This window comes from Alosa pseudoharengus, unplaced genomic scaffold (assembly GCF_046254945.1).
Source record: "Alosa pseudoharengus isolate Yale_2024_CS ecotype anadromous, Long Island Sound unplaced genomic scaffold, YU_APseudo_1.1 YU_APseudo_1.1_scf_5, whole genome shotgun sequence".
Taxonomy (NCBI): domain Eukaryota; kingdom Metazoa; phylum Chordata; class Actinopteri; order Clupeiformes; family Clupeidae; genus Alosa; species Alosa pseudoharengus.
The window spans coordinates 42786174-42806173 of record NW_027468837.1 but is presented as its reverse complement, the minus strand read 5'-3'; the positions used below and the strand labels follow the sequence as shown (position 1 = coordinate 42806173).

The window sequence follows — 20000 nt, the reverse complement described above, 5'->3', positions numbered from 1 at the left end:
ATCTCCTTAGATTACTTGTTGAGCATGTGAAATGACAAGGTAAGCATTTCAAATTTGTATTCCTATGGTCATGCTTAGTCCAGACTAAATTTGGGCTAACATATTGATGTATAATATGTATTAGACTATTATTAGTGTAATGGTGTAAAATGCATGCTTTTCTTTTCTATTGCACAGTACCAACTCGGAGAGGTTCTTAAAACGGATTTTAGTTTTGCGCCAGCATCACTCAAAGTGTGAATCCCTGTATGATAAAATGGTATAGTTAACAGCTACACTCTCATTAGTTTGCACATCACAGTAATAACAATTCTCTAAATAAATTGTATATGGGATGAGGCAAAATTGTAATATAAGGATGATGTTGTTCTTATTTAATCAATAATAGACCATTTAATGCAATGAACTGCTGTAGACCCAGGACTTGGAGATGGAGGCATACTGTAGATGACTGTTAATGTTTGCCTGTGTGCCATGTGAAGAAAGAGCAATCATTATTGTTCATATGCAATAAAAACATTCTTGAGAAAATGTCTTATGGGCATGAATAGTGGAATTAAATGATCATTTAATTGCTTATATGTTTGTTACAGGCAACCATGGGGAAGCAGGAGAGCGATGCAGAATCGAGATACAAAACGGAAGGCCCAAAAAGAACAACAAAAGCACGAAATGTAAGTAATTTACATTCTAAACATGTTAAATCACCCAGTGTTTACTCCAGGAGACGTGTTGTGTGCTACAGGTGTGAACACAAAACTCGGAAATATGTTTGGACCTGATTCTCCTTATATTGTCCGGTCTTATGTGATGGCTATATATTTGATTCTCTGTATATTGTCTGGTAATATGTGATTGCTATATACACTATATTTCCAAAAGTATTGGGTCACCTGCCTTGACCCCGATATGAACTTCAGTCACATCCTATTCTTAATCCATAGGGTTTAATATGACGTCTGTCCACTTTTTTAAGCTATAACAGCTTCAACTCTTCTGGGAAGGCTTTCCACAAGGTGTAGGAGTGTTCCCAGAAGAGTTGAAGCTGTTATAGCAGAAAATGGTGTCATATTAAGCTCTATGGATTAATAACAGGATGTGACTGAAGTTCATATGGGGGTCAAGGCAGATAACCCAATACTTTTGGCAATATAGTGTATATATTTGATGTCCTCCTATGTGTTCTTGTCCTCCACAGAACAGTGCTTCAGAATTAGTTCCAGAGCTACAGCGAACGGAAAGTGTGTTTGTAAGTGATAATATAAGACTACTTGACCCAGTGAAATATGGGAGAACAAATTGTGTTTGTGTATTTGTTGTACAATGTTGTCTTGATATTAATGAATGAGTTATGTTTTATCATAGATGTGGTGATAGTTGTCATAGTGTTAGTAGATTACATTTCATAGATACTCCTATTACTCTCATTCATGGTATTTGACTTCATCACAGCTTTTTTTTAATATCAGTAAGCAGACTGCAAAACTTTCTAAACATTGCTTTAAAATTAATCTTTGTTTTTCTATCTGAAGCTCACAAAAGAGATGCTGGGCATTCCAAGGGATTCTTTGCCCAGCAGTGAAGATAGTGGCAGTGAGGACGATTATGTTCCGGACTCAAATAGCAGCAGCTCAGAGGAGCCCAGTGATGAGGAACCTGCAAAGAAGGTCAGGCCCAAAGTTTCTTCTGCCAAGTCCAGTGATGAGGAACCTGCAAAGAAGGTCAGGCCCAAAGTGTCTTCTGCCAAGTCCAGTGATGGCACAACAGTAACAACATCCTTTTCTGTCACTGACAATGAGAAGTCTTCAAGTGAGTCAGTAGTTGTAATGAATGTTAAAAAGAAATCAGATGGGTCAAGGGCCTACAGCAAAAGGCATTTTTGTCTTTTTTGTTCAAAGCCTTATGCAAAAATGGCAAGACACTTGGAACATGTACACAAAAATGAAGCAGAAGTAGCTGCAGCTGTTATATTCCCCAAAAATTCAAAATCAAGAAGAATTCACCTGGACCTTCTGCGCAAAAAAGGAAACCGGGCACACAACATTGACGTGATTCGTGAAGGCTCTGGCGTGATAGTTCCTTGTAAACAAACAAGTGACAGTAATATCAATCCTAAAGATTTCCTGCATTGTTTAAGCTGCCAAGGGCTTTTCAAGAGAAGGTTTCTTTGGAAGCATATGAAAAGGTGCACTTTGGCTAGACAGTGTGGGGTACTCAAACCTGGCAAAAACAGAATACAATCACTCTGTGCAAACGCTCAACCTGTACCAGTGGGAGTAAGTGCTAAGTTATGGAAGCTCTTAAGTGAAATGAGTCAGGATGATGTTACCCATGCCGCTAAAAATGACGTGTGCATTGTAAAGATGGGAGAGCAAATGTTTAACAAAATTGGCCATGATCCTTCAAAACACGAATACATTAGGCAAAAGATGAGGGAGATTGGAAGACTGCTGTTAGCAGGTACACGGGAATCCCCAATGAAGACAATGGAGGATTTTATTCTTCCGTCGAACTTTCCACATGTTGTGAATGCTGTGAAGGATGTAGCAGGCTTTGACAGTAACTCCAATTCTTTCAAAATACCTTCACTGGCTTTAAAATTAGGCCACAGCTTGCAGAAGATTGCGAGCATTATTGAATGTAATGCAATGATATCGGGGGAAAAGAAAATTGTTGAAAATGCACAACACTTCAAACAAATTTACCGAACATGCTGGAATGAAAAAGTTTCCTCATCTGCACTGAAAACACTTTCAGAAGCGAAGTGGAACACCCCACAACTGCTGCCATTCACTGAAGATGTTAAAAAAATGCACATGTACATGGATCAAAAACAAAAAGAAGCATACCAACAGCTAACAAACGAGGAATCATCAAGGAACTGGGTTGATCTAGCTGAAGTAACCCTCGCTCAGCTCATACTGTTCAACCGTAGAAGAGAGGGGGAGGTGTCAAAAATGCGCCTGACTGCCTTCACTGCAACTGATGTGCCCTTGCATGCAGATGTAGCTGAGGCTCTAACTGCTCTAGAGAAGAAGCTGTGTGAACACTTCAAAAGGATTGAAATTCGTGGGAAGAGAGACAGGAAGGTCCCTCTACTGCTAACCCCAGCAATGCAGGCGTCCATGGAATTGTTAGTGAAGACTCGTGCATCCTGTGAGGTTCTCGAAAATAACATCTATTTTTTTGCCAGACCTAGACAAGAAACGTTTATTCGAGGCTACAAGTGCATTCACCAGTTTGCAAAGGAGTGCCAAGCCAAATACCCAGAGCGCTTATCCTCTACGAAATTAAGGAAACATGTATCCACACTTTCCAAGGTTTTGAACCTCAAAGATACAGAAATGGATCAATTGGCTGATTTTTTGGGCCACAACATCGCAGTCCACCGCAAGTTCTATCGTCTGCCAGAAGGAACACTACAACTGGCTAAAGTTAGTAAAGTCCTGATGGCCATGGAAAGAGGGTGCTTAATGGACTACAAAGGAAAGAATTTAGACGAAATTGAAATTGATCCCAATGGTAATTATGATGTTCAAGGTTAATGTTAATCTCACTATGATTTATACATTTAGTAGATTTCACAAGTTTCTGATTGGTGTGCTTTAGAAACAATTCCAGAGGAGAGTGACCATTCAGAAAGCGAACTGACAGGCGAAGAACTAAGCCCACCTTCTACATCCTACCTACCTTCAGCTGCTAAGAAACGTAAGTATTAAGGGTAACAGTGTTTCCTCTACATTTATTTCAGCATGGCGGCCCCCCCATTGTTTAATTAATACCGCCACGGTATCAGAATCAGGGCAGACGCACATTTGCTTTTTAAATAATCCTGCGACGTATCCTCCCCTGCTGGCTGCTGCTCACATAGCAATTTAACAATAAGTAGCCTAAACTAGTCAGAGGTTACTATGGCCCGTCCAGTTTCAGTTTACATATTATATATTGTATTGATGTAGCCTATTTAAAGCATTAACTTTCTTCTCAGTGTTTCCTCTTCATTTAGCAGTGCCACTGCTTCAGAATTAGGGGAGACGCAAAATATTGTCTGGAAGCATAGTACTAGTAGGCTAAATGCCCTCCGCTGGCTGCTGAAAATTGCAGTTTGAGAATAAACAGCAATGCTAATCCGAGGTACCTGCCGCCACTGTTAAAAAAAATCTAGCGGAAACACTGGGTAATATGAATGCTTGCAGGTTGTCTTGAAGGTGTTGAACATGATGCTGATTTTAATGTCTGAAACGCAGGTACTTCAAAGAAGAAACAGTGCATGCAATCAGAGGACGAGTCCGAGGATCGATCCAGGTTCAGCTGCTAAGAAACGTAAGTATTAAGAGTAATATGAATGCTTGCAGGTTGTCTTGAAGGTGTTGAACATGATGCTGATTTTAATGTCTGAAACGCAGGCACTTCAAAGAAGAAACACTGCATGCAATCAGAGGAAGAGTCCGAGGATCCAGGTTCAGCTGCTAAGAAACGTAAGTATTAAGAGTAATATGAATGCTTGCAGGTTGTCTTGAAGGCGTTGAACATGATGCTGATTTTAATGTCTGAAACGCAGGCACTTCAAAGAAGAAACATTGCATGCAATCAGAGGAAGAGTCCGAGGATCCAGGTTCAGCTACTAAGAAACGTGAGTAAGGTTTTGTTCATGCCTAACTGATAAATAAATGTCATCGGAGACAGCAGGGGCCATATTCACAAAGAATAATCTTAAGGCTAAAAGTAACTCCTAACTTTCAGAGAATGCTGTAGCAACATAATTGACATCCCCTGAAAGTCCTCTGCACGTAACTTTAGGTATGGACAAGAAATGTAGCCACCACATCCAAACGATTCGTAAATGTACGTAGCCACCATGTTATTTAACTATGCCGCGACGACCTATGCGGTACATGCTCACAACGTTGCCACAATATAACTGTCAGCTGGGGAGTAACTCAAAGTATTTTAGCCCTAAAAGTAGCACCTAAGTCTGGGATAGCTTAGAAATAGTCAAGAGGACTCCTAACTCACTAAAAACTTTTCACAAACATTTGGGTAACACTTTACTTGACGGGTGAGTTCATAACACATTCATAGCAGCTGTCATAAACTGCACATAAAGCATTCATGACTGTTTCATGATACATGACTCAATATTCATACCAAACCTTTCATGAATGTGAAGCAAAAAATAAATAAATCAGAAGCAAAAAATTGCTTCTCCTCTTTGCAAACGTGTCTTCATACAGATTCATTTTAAAAAATGTTGTTTGCCCTTCACAAAATGTGTGTTGCAGACAGGACGGTGATTTGTGGTGTGAAATTGTTTGTTTTTTAGGCACATCAAAGATGAAGAGCCAAAGTAAATGTGATGAAATGAACTCCGATGTTCCAGATGCAGCATCCAAGACATGTAAGTATGATGGATGTTTGTGTTCTGATATGAACTTATGTAGTCCGATCAAAACTAGTGTAGCAAATGATAGGGTTTGTGTTCAAGTAAATATGTTAAACCTGTCAGGAAACTGAGCTAAAATAAATGTATAGGCCTCTGTCTTTATCAAATTAAAACTTGTCAAACAACTGCATCATACAACAATTCATTCATTGTCAGACTTGAAAGACACATAAGTGTGAATATTTTTGGTTAAGCATATTTCATTAGTGTCTTTTTGATATTCTTTGTTGTGATTCTATTTCACAGCCTGCCGCAAGAGAAGACCATGGAGTCAAGAAGAAATCGGCGCTGTTGAGAAGACCCTGATGAAATGTATCACTACAGGCAGAACTCCTGGGAAGGCAGACTGCGTTTCTTGTATCAACTCCGCACCTGAAGCACTTAAGTTCCGTGACTGGATGTCAGTTAAGTTTTATGTCAAAAATCGTTGTGTGTCCTACCAAAGAACCACACAGACCCTTTTATAGCAATTTGATAAGAATGAGTTTGGGGGTGGGAGATGGGAATGTGTTCAGTTTTCTTAACAGGGCTTGAGCATTTCAGAGGACCACATAATACATGCCCTGTACTTACACAGTATTCTTGTTTATATTTTATGTTGGCAGAGGGTCAGCAATGTTTTTGTCATTGGTATTACAGTACATGCACTTTATTTTAACAGTACTTAAATTATTTTAGGTTGGGAGAGGGTCAATTGTGTACTTTCGTTGTTAATACTACATGCTCATACAAACAGGCTTTAGAGGAAAATTAATGATGCTCATGATTGTGATAATGTTGAGGTGTAAAGAGTTGTGTGGGAGAAGAAGGTACGTTGTATCCTTGTTGACGAGGTTCGTTAAAAATATTCTGACGACACATTTTTTTTAATTAATTTTAATATTTCTTTTATTTTCATTATTCACTTGGTATCTGCAATGCCTGAGTAGATATTTTATATTGAGAAGGTATCTGCTTTTTCACATGGTGTTGACTGTAGCATTACTAGCACTTTCAGAAATAATGTACGCTAATAACTATCACAACAATCTACCTCATAACGTTCTAATGAAGTGTGGTTATGCATTCTGGCACTGTGTTAAGCAGCCAATAAATGTGTTGATTGCTACTAATGTTTTTATTTCTTTCCTTTTGTATATACGTATTAGCTTCAACTTGGTGTCATGAGACAGGTCTCACGAGTATTTCCAAAACAACAGTAAATCCTCAAAACCACTCATGGTATTATAGTATAAGATGCATTGCAACTTGAACAAATGTGGTTTACATTACATGTGCTCCTTCAGAATGGTTTTCAGTATATCCAAGAAAATACAGAAGTTGGTCCCCAGATTGCACTGTGCTTGTTGATTACATCACTTGGGTGGGCGTGACTATGGGCGGGGCCAGAGTCCTCACTTTGACCACCTGACACCTGTCCCCTGTGGCTGGTCAGGAGTCAGGTGTCAGACTAACTTCAGGTATGAAGTGTGTATTCTATATTCCAACTGATTTGCTTATTACTGAACCCATATCCAATGCTCCTGTGCAATGCCTTGTCTTTACCATGCTTAGAAAGTGGTGTCCCCAAAAGTGACCGTTCTGTCAGGTGTCCCCAGGTGGTGATAAAGATGGGTATGTGTGTGTGTGCATGTGTGTGGATGTGTGTGTGTGTGTGCATGTGTGTGTGTGCATGTGTGTGTGTGTGTGTGTGTGACTCACAGGGGGTCAGGGCAGTATTGTGGTTGCGGAAGTCTCCGTCCCTTCAGCAGGTAGTGTGTGATGTCATAGGGGTCAACCTCAGGATAAGGACTCGCTCCCCGGGTCAACATCTCCCATAGCAAGACGCCGAATGACCACTGCAACACACACACACACACAGACAACACACACACACATTAAGCCTCTTCCACAGCAGCATACTGAATGACTACTACAACACACACACACACACACACACACATACACACACACATAAACACATTCACACACACACACACACACACACTCATACACACACACTCCAGTGGCGGTTGCTGCTCTTTGCAATAGGGGAAGCTCTGATAAATATGGTCAATTATAAAATTAATATTATTAAGGTGCTATATTGTTCTTTGAGGGCAAACATTATCCCAAAACCCAGAATAGAGCAAACAGTAGGCTATAGAGGCTATATACATATAAAAGAGTCCAGCCTCCAGACGGTTCCTCCAATCATCATACAGAAGCTCTATAACGGTTCCTCTAATCATCATACAGAAGCTCTATAACGGTTCCTCTAATCATCATACAGAAGCTCGGCGTCCGGGCCATCCCACTGTCCCATTCACTCCCAGAGACGCCGGTCTTCCCTGGAAATGACGATTTTGTGGCATTTGTCCAATAAACGTGTAGCTTTTCTGCACTGAGATCAGCCCACTCTGTAATGCCATTGAAAGTCCAGTGAAGCCGAGCATCTATGGGTTTTTTGCATGGTTTTTTGATGGATCGTGTCGTCACAGCAATGTATTACGGGTGCGAAATCACGATCACGGCAAAACCTTACTGCTGAACAAACTACCCATGAAGATGAACATGTTTTCAGCATGTTCTAGTTGGAATAGTAGGCTAGAAGCTAATGTAATAGTGTTATTTGATGCGATTTTCCGTGATATTTTAGAGGAGGCTGAGCTCATACACACACACACACTCATACACACACTCATATACACACACTCATACACACACACTCATATACACTCATACACACACACTCATACACACACACTCATATATGCACACTCATACATGCACCATACACACACACTCATACACAGACTGGATTATTCTCCTGCTTTGTTCTGGGCACCTGTCTGCTTGCTGTGTTCTGTATTGCTCTGATGATCTGTACTATATTGTTCTACACTTTTCTGTACTGTTCCACATAGTTCTACATTGTTTTGTACTGTTCTATTCTGTTCTACACAGTTCTGCACTGTTCTACACAGTTCTACACAGTTCTGGAAAGTTATTTCCTATTCTATACTATCCTACACTGTTCTCTCCAGTTCTGTGCTGTTCTTTACTGTTCTACACTGTTCTCTCCAGTTCTGTGCTGTTCTTTACTGTTCTGCACTGTTCTGCACTGTTCTGGGGTTCTAGAGCTGGACTCTGACCACGTCTGATTTGGAGGTGAACTTCTGAGTCTGGAGGCTCTCGATGGCCATCCACTTGACGGGCAGCTTGGCCTTCTTGTGATCCTGCACGCTGTAGTACTCCTTATCAAACACGTCCCGTGCCATGCCAAAGTCCGCCACCTTCACTGTGTAGGACTCATCCAGCCTACAGAGACAACACACACACACAGTTTACTTCTTCATTTGTACCCCCCCCCCACACACACACACAGTTTACTTCTTCATTTGTACCCCCCCCCCACACACACACACACAGTTTACTTCTTCATTTGTACCCCCCCCCCCACACACACACACAGTTTACTTCTTCATTTGTACCCCCCCCACACACACACACACAGTTCACTTCTTTATTTGTATCTACACACACACACACACACACACACACACACACACACACACAGTGATTTTTAGGTGCAAAATAAATTTTCTGTGTTGTAAATAATGAACATTTACTGTAAAGACTGAACATTTACTGTATAGTAAAGACTGAACATTTACTGTATAGTAAAGACTGAACATTTCTCCTGGGTTTGCAGGCCCTGACGCTGTGTTTTCTATTTTTTGATGTAGTGTGTAGTGACCGCTCAGTAGTGTTTTCATTCTGACTGCTGGTTTTGAGCACAGGTAAAATGTATTTAAGCAACTGTTCAGTTTTGCACTAAGTGTCAGATGTTTTGTGAATGTAGCTTGAGAATGGAGGTGTGTGTTTACAATTTTGAGAACTGTAAACTAGGGCTGCAGCTATCGAGTGTTTTTGGAATCGAGTATTCTAGCGATTATTTCATTGATTAATCAAGTAATCAGATAAAGAATATGTTTGCGTTAATAAGTGCAATTTATTAATATGCACAACAAATGTCATGCTGTACACCAGCCCTATATGTATAATATGTGTTGTGTTGTGTTGGGTGGAATATGCAGAATGGGTCACTTCAAAGTAAATTAATATTTCTGTTTTATATAAATTTGTGCATCTGCAGCACTTATCATTACTACAAAATAACTGCAGTTTTTACAGTGTTATACTACAATGCAGTGCAGTACTTTAGTATTTTCATGTCTAAAATATATTTCTGCAGTAAAGTACAGCAGGCTACTATGCAGTACAATGCAGACATCCATTCAGAATGTGCACAACTGTTTCATTCTCCTGTTCATTTACAAGATACAAGGATACAAGGAAGTTTATTGTCACATGCATATAGTTACTGGAAGTAAGAAATGCAGTGAAATTATGTCTGGTGTCAGCCTATTTGTGCATTTATGGGGGGGGGGGGGTAAAAAGTGCAGTAGAAGAGGGGTTTAGTAGATTAAGTGGCAAGGGCTGTATAAGAAAGGTGGGGGAGGATTGGGATTGGGGGGGGGGGGGGCACCAACAAGGAGCACCCAAGAGCAACAGGGGCAAGGAAAAACTCCCTTACCAAGGAAGAAACCTTGGGCATATCCACGGCTCAAGGGGCTAACCCAACTGCCAAGGGTCTTGGTGTGTGTGTTGGGGGGATGACAAGGGAGATGGGATAGTGTACTGTGTATGTGGGGAGAGGGCAGTGTGCAATATGTGTGTTGGAGAAGCTTTGCAAGATTTGGGTGCAATATGCAGTATGGGTTGTGTTGTGTTGGGTTGTGTTGGGTGCAATATGCAGTATGGGTTGTGTTGGGTTGTGTTGGGTGGAATATGCAGTATGGGTTGTGTTGTGTTGGGTGGAATATGCAGTATGGGTTGTGTTGTGTTGTGTTGGGTGGAATATGCAGTATAGGTTGTGTTGTGTTGGGTGGAATATGCAGAATGGGTTGTGTTGGGTGGAATATGCAGTATGGGTTGTGTTGGGTGGAATATGCAGTATAGGTTGTGTTGGGTGGAATATGCAGTATGGGTTGTGTTGGGTGCAATATGCAGTATGGGTTGTGTTGGGTGGAATATGCAGTATGGGTTGTGTTGGGTGCAATATGCAGTATGGGTTGTGTTGTGTTGGGTGGAATATGCAGTATGGGTTGTGTTAGGTGGAATATGCCGTATGGGTTGTGTTGTGTTGTGTGGAATATGCCGTGTGGGTTGTGTTGATTTGGGTGGAATATGCAGAATGGGTTGTGTTGGGTGGAATATGCAGTATGGGTTGTGTTGTGTGGAATATGCCGTATGGGTTGTGTTGGGTGGAATATGGCGTATGGGTTGTGTTGGGTGGAATATGCCGTGTGGGTTGTGTTGGGTGGAATATGCCGTATGGGTTGTGTTGTGTTGCGGGTACCATACTGTTAGGTAGTATTTTGTTGGAAGACATTGTAGTTGCGCTTTAACCATAAATATTAAGATGTCCTCTGAAATGGAATAGTTAGTTAGCCTGGCTCTCCCTCCTTTGTACTTCCGCTCAATTTTCCCTTCAGTACGTCGTCTGGGTCTGCAGTATATTCGCGGGTTTTCTCCTGCAAAAATCTGCAGGTCCAATCAGCGAACAGAGGGAGTAGCTGAGAACGATGACGTTGAGGTCGTGCGCTAGTTTGAGCCAGACATACGTCACGACCAAACGTTAGCGATTGGTTATGGCAGATCCAGAATGGCTCTGGGCAGATCCAATAGTTTTAAACTTCAACAAAGTACTCGCCTTCAAGGAAGTTAACGCTTGGCAATGGAAAGTGGCCAGACTCTCTGTACATTATGAAATCTGGTAGGACCAGGCTAATACATAGAACAAGAAACAGAATGGTCTGCGTAGGGCAGTGCTGTTAACAGTGCTGCTAACAGAATGGTCTGCGTGAGGCAGTGCTGCTAACTTCCCTTGCAGCTTTAGGCTTGACCAGCGCTGCGTGTTCCGTGTTACTCTGAGAACTGAGGCTCTTTCGTGTTCCGTTTTATTCTGCGCTGGAGAACTGAGGCTCTTGCGTGTTCCATTTTATTCTGCACTGGTGAACTGAGGCTCTTGCGTGTTCCGTTTTATTCTGCGTGTTCCGTTTTATTCTGCACTGGTGAACTGAGGCTCTTGCTATTCCGTTTTATTCTGCGCTGGAGAACTGAGGCTCTTGCGTGTTCCGTTTTATTCTGCGCTGGAGAACTGAGGGTCTGTAGATATTGGGCTGAGTTCTCGTCGTTCAGGATCGCTAGAATGGAAATCTGCGGGTCCGTTATGATGTTGTCAGTCAGGGGAATTGACGCTCCGTCAGGGCCTTGCCAGGAAAGTTGTAATCCGGTGTGGTGGCAGAGATCATTGAGATCTAGCCAGTCGGAGCACACTCTGAATCATGCATATTGTGAATTACAGTTTCATCTCTGGAAGAGATTTCCACATCATCCACGTAGGCTTGCACTGGGTTTGGGGAGCGCAAGTCTGGGGTCACGTGCTGGCACATCCATTTCAACCATCGCGAGGATAAAACGTATGGCGTTCCATGGGCACAGTCTGGATGCCAGTCGATAACGGTATTGGATCGGTCAATGCTTTCCCACATATAACTTGTATGTATGAGTTGTTGTAAACATCCTCAATAATGTCGACGTATGGCTGTGGCAGTCATGTACCAAAGGCGTTGCGGAACTCCAGGAAGACAGTATAAAACTTGGCAGGTGAATGTTTAAAATCGTTGATGCCAGGTTTTAGACAGAAGACATGCTCATTCATCCCGTGTCTATTTATGTAGGCTTCCTGCTTTGGGGAGAGTGTTCCTGTGTCTACTAGCCAGGGGAGGATTCATGACAGGAGACACTTCATGAGATATCTCTCAAAGTGGAGGGGTCATCGTTGGCATTTTCTTCAAAATTTGGATTGTGAATTTCAAGAAAGGAATTCCAAAAGCTCTCCTGTTTTGCCGGCAGATGGAGAGGGTCCTGCTCTTTAAATAAACTCCATTTAAATGGCGGAGGAGTGTAATCCATTTTCTCGTCTCTGGAGAAATTGAAGCCATGTTTATCCTCTAAGTGTTTGGTATCCAGGGTTTTTCTGAAAGCTCTTTCCCTGTTTTGGAGTATAATCCACTCATCCTGCCCCAGTGCTCCAACAGCAGGAAAGCCCAGGTGAGCCCAGGTAAGCAAAATCTCCACCTGTCGGGTGTTGGGGCACGGGGCCATGGACAGTCCACCTTTGTTTGTAGATTCTGCTGGTGTGCAAGATGTCCTTGAACGCACACTTTACTGACGTTACGAGGCACATTGCAGAAAACAGTAGCCGTAAACCAATGGCAGTTCCAACGGGTGTGAGACGTTTATTTAGGTGTTTGTCACCCAAGCGCACTCCATTACGCCTGTGTCCACCATCTTGCACATACACACACACACACACACACACACACACACAGAGGGAATGTGAGGACTCACATGCAGTTCCTTGCGGCCAGGTCTCTGTGAACAAACTTCTTCTGTGCCAAATATTCCATCCCCATGGCAACCTGCAGGCCAAAGCCAATCAGGTCCTTTACAGTGGGACTCTGAGAGAGAGAGATGGAGTGAGAGAGAGGGTTAGAGAGAGTGAGTGAGAGAGAGAGAGTGAGAGAGAGAGTGAGTGACAGAGAGAGAGTGAGTGAGAGAGAGAGAGAGAGAGAGAGAAAGAGAGAGTGAGTGAGTGAGAGAGAATGTTTTTTAGAATTTAGCAAAATATTTATTGAACTTATTGAACAACATTTACCAATAGGCATTACAAATAAATAAGGGGGGAGGGGATAAGAGAAAAAATAAACAAAATTAAAGAAAGGACAATAGGCCCCAGCAGTGGCATGACTGGCTGGGGCACCTGCACCGTACGCAGGCGACCCGGGTTCGATTCCCGCCCCGTGGTCCTTTCCGGATCCCACCCCGACTCTCTCTCCCACTCACTTCCTGTCATTCTCCACTGTCCTATCAAATTAAAGGCATAAAAAAAAAAAAAGAAAAGAACTAGCTCCAGTTATGTATGAACAGTGAAGGTAACAATCTCTTAAACATGTGAAAAACGTGAACTTGAGAAGTGAAAATTGAACAATATGAACTATGAATATTGAACAACTTGAAGCTACATCTATAAGTGTGAACATGCTTAACAAAATATGGGAACAAAACATGGGACCTAAACGTGCATTACGAATATAATCAGTGGGAGCCCTGTGCTTGTTTCCCTGCAACAAGACAGTGACACCCTCAGTGTGTTTGAAATGTCCAGTCGATTGCGCAATTTGGTTTTAGTTGCAGTCATTGCCGAAAACCCGGCCTCGCATAGATACGTCGTGGGAAATGGTAAAACAACGTTTCAGCGCTTTTACGGCTATCTCGGGATATTCTGCTTTGGTTTTGATCCAAAAACCCGCCAGAGAGGGTTTCCTCATACACACTCTTAAGACCCGTCATTTGCAATTTCGATCAACTGCTCTTTCTCCTGCGCTGACAAATTAGGACTATTCAATAATGACAAATGGGTTGCGGACCCACTCATTGGTTTGCCGTGGATCTTTGGAGGATGGGAAGTAACGCTCAAACTCATTTGAAAGCGCAACAAGGTGATCGCACACCAGCTGCGAGAGAAAGGGCCCTGCCTCAGTCTCTCCCAAAACCCCCACTACTTTTTGGAACATATCAAATACACCCCGGTCCACTCGTCGTCCCCACAAATCAAGCTTGGCTTTAAATTCAGCGACTTTATCTGCCAGTTTAAAGACAGTCGTCAGTCTCCCCTGGAGTGACAGGTTGAGGTCATTAAGCAACCCGAATATGCCACACAGGTAAGCGAGTTTTGACACCCAGTCCTCATCACTAAAATGTGCAGCTAACGGTGACTTTTTTTCTGTAAGAAATTTCTGCAGCGGCTCTCGCAACTCAAACACTCTGGCCAGTGACCTGCTAAAGATAGCCTACTTGTTTTTTGTTGCTCATTCTAGCAGGTTAGCTAACTTCGTGTGACACTACCGTTCGCTAAGAAGGTGAAGTGAGCTGACCTGAGGCTGCGCAGCGCTGAAGGCAATATGTAAAAGTGTTGAAGGCGGGACAGACAGACGTAAGAAAGTAGACATTGCAAAATGCAAACATGCGTGCAATCAAACAACTGCATATAGGCCTATGTCATGTAAAAACGTGACATTATTGCGAATTAAATTTAATTTAGTTTGCATGCATTTATTTTTAAACTCATGTCGTAGGCTACGGCCCGGTTAGGAATGTCCCGCGGCCCGGTGGTTGGGGCCTAGCACCTGTCAGAGCTCTTTATCTAGCACCTGTCAGAGCTCTTTATCTAGTACCTGTTAGAGCTCTTTATCTAGCACCTGTTAGAGCACCCCTCTCTTTATCACTTTATCTAGTACCTGTTAGAGCACTTTATCTAGTACCTGTTAGAGCTCTTTATCTAGCACCTGTTAGAGCTCTTTATCTAGTACCTGTTAGAGCACCTGTCACTTTATCTAGTACCTGTGTCACAACACGCAAAGACCTTATTTTTAAATCTGTAGACACATTTTCCACATTACTAACACTTGAACCTGCTACACAAGGTCTCTTATTCCTCCATTGCTTAAAAAATAGTCCAAGGAAGTATGTATAATGTACAGGCCAGGGGTCTCCACACCAAGTCTTTTGGTCCATACAGTAGCCTCTGTAGGAAGTGGAGGCGAAAAGCAGCAACTCTGCTCAGCAGGTGCACTAAGCCTTGTCCCCCTTCCTCTTGGCGAAAACAAAACTCAACTTATCCCAGAAGACGTCCACTATAACAAAACTCAACTTATCCCAGAAGACGTCCACTATAACAAAACTCAACTTATCCCAGAGGAAGTCCACTATAACAAAACTCAACTTATCCCAGAAGACGTCCACTATAACAAAACTCAACTTATCCCAGAAGAAGTCCACTATTGGTGCTCGTATGCTGGAAAGCACGCCGGGGGGAGGGTCACTACACATGAGGCGCCACAAAAGAAGCCACCAGATTATTATTACAGATTATCCCAATAGGACATTTATATATACGCCCCCTATAGGACATTTATATACGCCCCCTATAGGACATTTATATATGCCCCCTATAGGACATGTGTGATTAATATACGCCCCCAATAGGACATTTATATACACCCCCAATAGGACATTTATATACGCCCACTATAGGACATTTATATACGCCCCCTATAGGACATGTGTGATTAATATACACCTCCAATATGACATTTATATACGCCCCCTATAGGACATTTATATCAGGTAAAAATATTAGTATATTTTTATATATTGTATTTAAGTGTTAGTTAGTATAATTTGTATTTTAGTATATTTAGCATATTCTTTATCTTCTACTGTCCTTATTGCTTAGTTGTGTTTTTATATTATATACTTTAATTACTCTTTCTGCTGTTAACCCTTAGAACCCTAAGCTGTTTTTAGGGCGTTTTCACTACCTTTATTCATAAGGATTTATTCTGGTCATTGTAAGTGCCACACACACATATTATATATTGTTTTTTTCAGCAGAGTCTAGGCTATTCAGATCTGTATAAGTCAGATCTGAATCAGATTTCATGTATTAGTAATAGCATTGATTTTATTTAGATTTTTAAAGAATTAAAATACAAAAAGCGTATTATAAAAATTCTTATATTTTGACATGTAACTCACCACAGCAAGCTCATAGCTCTACGTGCATTTCATGTGTGTGTAGGGCAGACTGTCCTGAATCAGGCAATATAATTGCCATGTTGGAGGGATACTCTGGGGCTGAGCAATTTACAGAAATATGTGGTGTGTGATTTACGGAAATAAATGCCATTTTTTATTTAGTGATGAAAAATGACCTTTCTGCGCTCCATATCTGTGACACGTACTGATCTGACCTGACTTGACCCGAGTTTGCGTGTTAGCCTGCGTGTGGCTATGGTGTAGGCACTCATAATGATTCTCAACGTATTACTGCATTGCCATGAACAAAGTAAAGGCAAAAAGGTGTTTCTTTGTTGAACAAATTGGGATGCAATGTGATGTGTCTTGAATTGGATGCCATGCAGGAATTTGCTAGGATCTCAAAACCGGATTATGAACATGCTTTGCCATAGAGAAACACACGATAGCGTTGGATTATAAACATGCTTTGCCACAAAAACAGACAAAAACGTGGGGTAAGTCCAGCTATATGAAGTGATTATTTTACTGTCACTTCGTCTGTTTTATAACCCAGAAGGATGTACTTGGTATCAAATGATAGCTCTGTGTCTCCCCTCTCATCTGACATGCGTGGCATATCTATCCGATCACGGGTCCACGAGTAATTCAAACGAGAGTAATTAGTGTGCAGCATTGGCTTGTGTACATGACGTTATTATTTTGCAGTCATATCGTCTGTTTTTATAAGCCAGAAGGATCGATATACATGGTGCCAATGGATAGCCCTGTGTCTCCTCTTTCATCTGATATGCTTGCCATATCTATGTGATCACGGGTTCGCGAGTAATTCAAACGAGAGTATTGGGTGCGCAGGTGAACGCAGAGAAGTATAGACTGTTAATATGATGCAATTTGATTTAATTTCATGATTTTTTTTTAATTTTCATACTTGATCGTACAGACACGTGTGTAGTCTCGTTGGAAAGCCCCACTTCTGCTCTGTCACGCAATAAATCTCGCTGCGATGAACGGTTCCGGAGCAATGTAACAGAGAAGAAAGGGTGTGTTTTTTGACGCACTTTGCGTCAATCGGGTTCTAAGGGTTAAAGAATGTGTTTGTGTTGTCTGTATGCTGCTGAGACCTTGAATTTCCCCTGGGGATCAATAAAGTATCTATCTACTTGAGACAAGTGAAATACATGTTTTTAAAGCCGTTTCATTTCCAGGCTATTTGTTACGATATTTACCTGCTATGCCTTCTGTTTTCATGGACAGTTACAGGAATCCACGTCATTCGTTTATTGTTGCTTCAATCCTACCCACGTTATCTCCAGAGTTTGTATGATAAGTTTGTCAGTCAGTTTCAGCCTCTCCTCTACACCCGTTGGGATTTATTACGTTTTGTTACATTTTGTTACATTTTAGAATTGGAGAAGACAAAGGGGGCCTCTGCATGGATGTAGCCTAATTGTAGAGCAGTACGATGTGCTCAATTATTTAGGCTAGCTCCAGAGTAGGCTAATGATGGCGCAAATACGGACACAACGTTTATTATTATTGATTATCATTATTATTATTAGGAGGCCCCTCATTGGTCGAGGCCCCTGGGCTGAAGCCCAGGTAAGCCCCTGCATTAAGGCGCCAGTGCACACACACACACACAGCTAATAACACACACACACACACACACACACACACACACCACACACACACACACACCACACACACATACACACGCCACACACACACCACACACACACAGCTAATAGCACACACACACACACACACACACACAGCTAATAGCACACACACACACGCCACACACACACCACACACACACACACGCCACACACACACCACACACACACACACAGCTAATAGCACACACACACACACACACACGCCACACACACACCACACACACACACAGCTAATAGCACACACACACACACACACACACACACACACACACACACGCCACTCACACACCACACACACACACACACACACACGCCACACACACACCACACACACACACACACACACCACACACCACACACACACACACACGCCACACACGCACCACACACACACCACACACACACACACACACCACACACACACGCCACACACACACCACACACACACACACAGCTAATAGCACACACACACACACACACACGCCACACACACACCACACACACACACAGCTAATAGCACACACACACACACACACACACACACACACACACACACACCACTCACACACCACACACACACACACACACACGCCACACACACACCACAGACACACACACATAGCTAATAGCACACACACACACATACACACACACACACACAGCTAATAGCACACACACACACACACAGCTAATAGCACACACACACACACACACACACACACCTAATAGCACACACACACACAGCTAATAGACCGGCATGTTGAGCTGTCAAGGTATTCACTGTTATTGTTACCCGAGGGGCGCGAACCGTACCTTAACAAATTAGTCTTAGCTAATGGCAATTGTCCTGAGCTGATAACAGAATGGGTAGACGCAGGCACGCCTGCAGGTGTACGTCCGTACGCACTGTGCGTACCATCAAGCTACTCAACAACAGAAAATTTCCCTTGTGTGTGTGTGTATTCACACCAAATTGGCCTACCATACCTTCCCAACTATGCACAGTATGCCTTTAGCTGCATGCCATCAGGCTATTTACCATTTTCTATTACGTAAAGTTAGTGAACACGTTATCAAAATTAACGTGCGCGCATTTTGTTTGAGCAGGAGAGAGAATACGCACGCAGGCACGCAATAGGCTACTTGTTGTTTTCTTTTACTCGGCTATCTATATATGGTTATCAGCACACAATGTTGAGCTAATTCACTAACTCAATACTCATCATGGATATCACAAGTTTAAACAACGAAAACAGAAAGGATGGAGGCAGCAAAGCTAGGAGTTATTCCAGATGGGCAAGAACAAGGTAGGCAATCGGTGTGCTTGTCAGAACGTTAGACTGCACTAAAGCCAGATGTCACGTTACGCTAGAACAAAACTAAAGGTAACTTTAGCCTGTATAGGGCTGTATCAAGTTGTCCAAATGAATAGGTCATTGTATACATTGTCGTTGTATTATTGCATGTGGATGTTGTTATGCTATGTAGGCTACTTTTTTGCTGACCAATGCACAGACCTAAAACGGACAAATATTGTTCACGAGTTAATTTTTTTTTTGCGGGGGGGGGGGGGGGTGGGGGGTGGGGGGTGATGGGTGTGCGTACCATAGCATTAATTCCTGCAGGCGCCCCTGGGTAGACGACGTTAGCAAGTGGCCAGAGATTCATTGGCCAGCCACATACGGCTATCTGGTTGACAAGCCCAGTGTGTATACACGTGAAAAAGTAGTACAAGTTTTTTGTTTCCTTGACGTTTAAGTCAATTCACACACATAATTCAATGGGATGGAAAGCTTTCTGACCCAGATATGCTGTGACGTGAACCGTGCATGGGTCAATATTAGCTTAAAGTAGGAGAGAGGCCGCACTATGCATATATACACTTTTTACACCGTGCATGGGTCAATATTAGCTTAGCCTGACGCAGCTTTAATGTATTAGCCAATAGCAGCAGCTTTACTGTATGTGTGTGTGGTGGTGTGTGTGTGTGTGGTGTATGTGTGTGGTGTGTGTGTGTGGTGTGTGTGGTGTGTGTGTCTGTGGTGTGTGTGTGTGTGTGCCCACCCTCTTCTCACAGCGGATGAAGTGGCGCAGGTCTGTGTGTGTGTGTGGTGTGTATGTGTGTGTGTGTATGTGTGTGGTGTGTGTGTGTGGTGTGTGTGTGG

At 42.4% G+C, this 20000-nt stretch overlaps 2 protein-coding genes and 1 long non-coding RNA gene across 3 annotated transcripts in view; 2 read left to right on the top strand and 1 right to left on the bottom strand.

Annotated features, from left to right (window-relative positions):
• Nucleotides 1–2280, top strand: part of LOC143104496 (uncharacterized) — a 3014-nt gene extending 734 nt beyond the window's left edge. Inside the window, exons 2-7 of the mRNA XM_076268594.1 lie at nt 11–39; nt 178–259; nt 594–674; nt 1199–1249; nt 1533–2069; nt 2272–2280. Of these exons, the coding sequence (XP_076124709.1) occupies nt 32–39; nt 178–259; nt 594–674; nt 1199–1249; nt 1533–2069; nt 2272–2280 (768 nt within the window). The 5' untranslated portion in view covers nt 11–31. The remainder of the gene's footprint in view (nt 1–10; nt 40–177; nt 260–593; nt 675–1198; nt 1250–1532; nt 2070–2271) is intronic.
• The window catches only part of mst1rb (macrophage stimulating 1 receptor b), a 176834-nt gene that overhangs the window by 9943 nt on the left and 146891 nt on the right, over nt 1–20000 (bottom strand). The window contains exons 18-20 of the mRNA XM_076268443.1: nt 12905–13014; nt 8578–8743; nt 7145–7281 (exon numbers count right to left, since the gene is read on the bottom strand). Coding sequence (XP_076124558.1) covers nt 7145–7281; nt 8578–8743; nt 12905–13014 — 413 coding nt within the window. The remainder of the gene's footprint in view (nt 1–7144; nt 7282–8577; nt 8744–12904; nt 13015–20000) is intronic.
• Nucleotides 3132–4298, top strand: LOC143104389 (uncharacterized). The gene is made up of 3 exons (XR_012983064.1): nt 3132–3522; nt 3610–3708; nt 4248–4298. It is a non-coding gene; the product is annotated as an uncharacterized LOC143104389 (long non-coding RNA).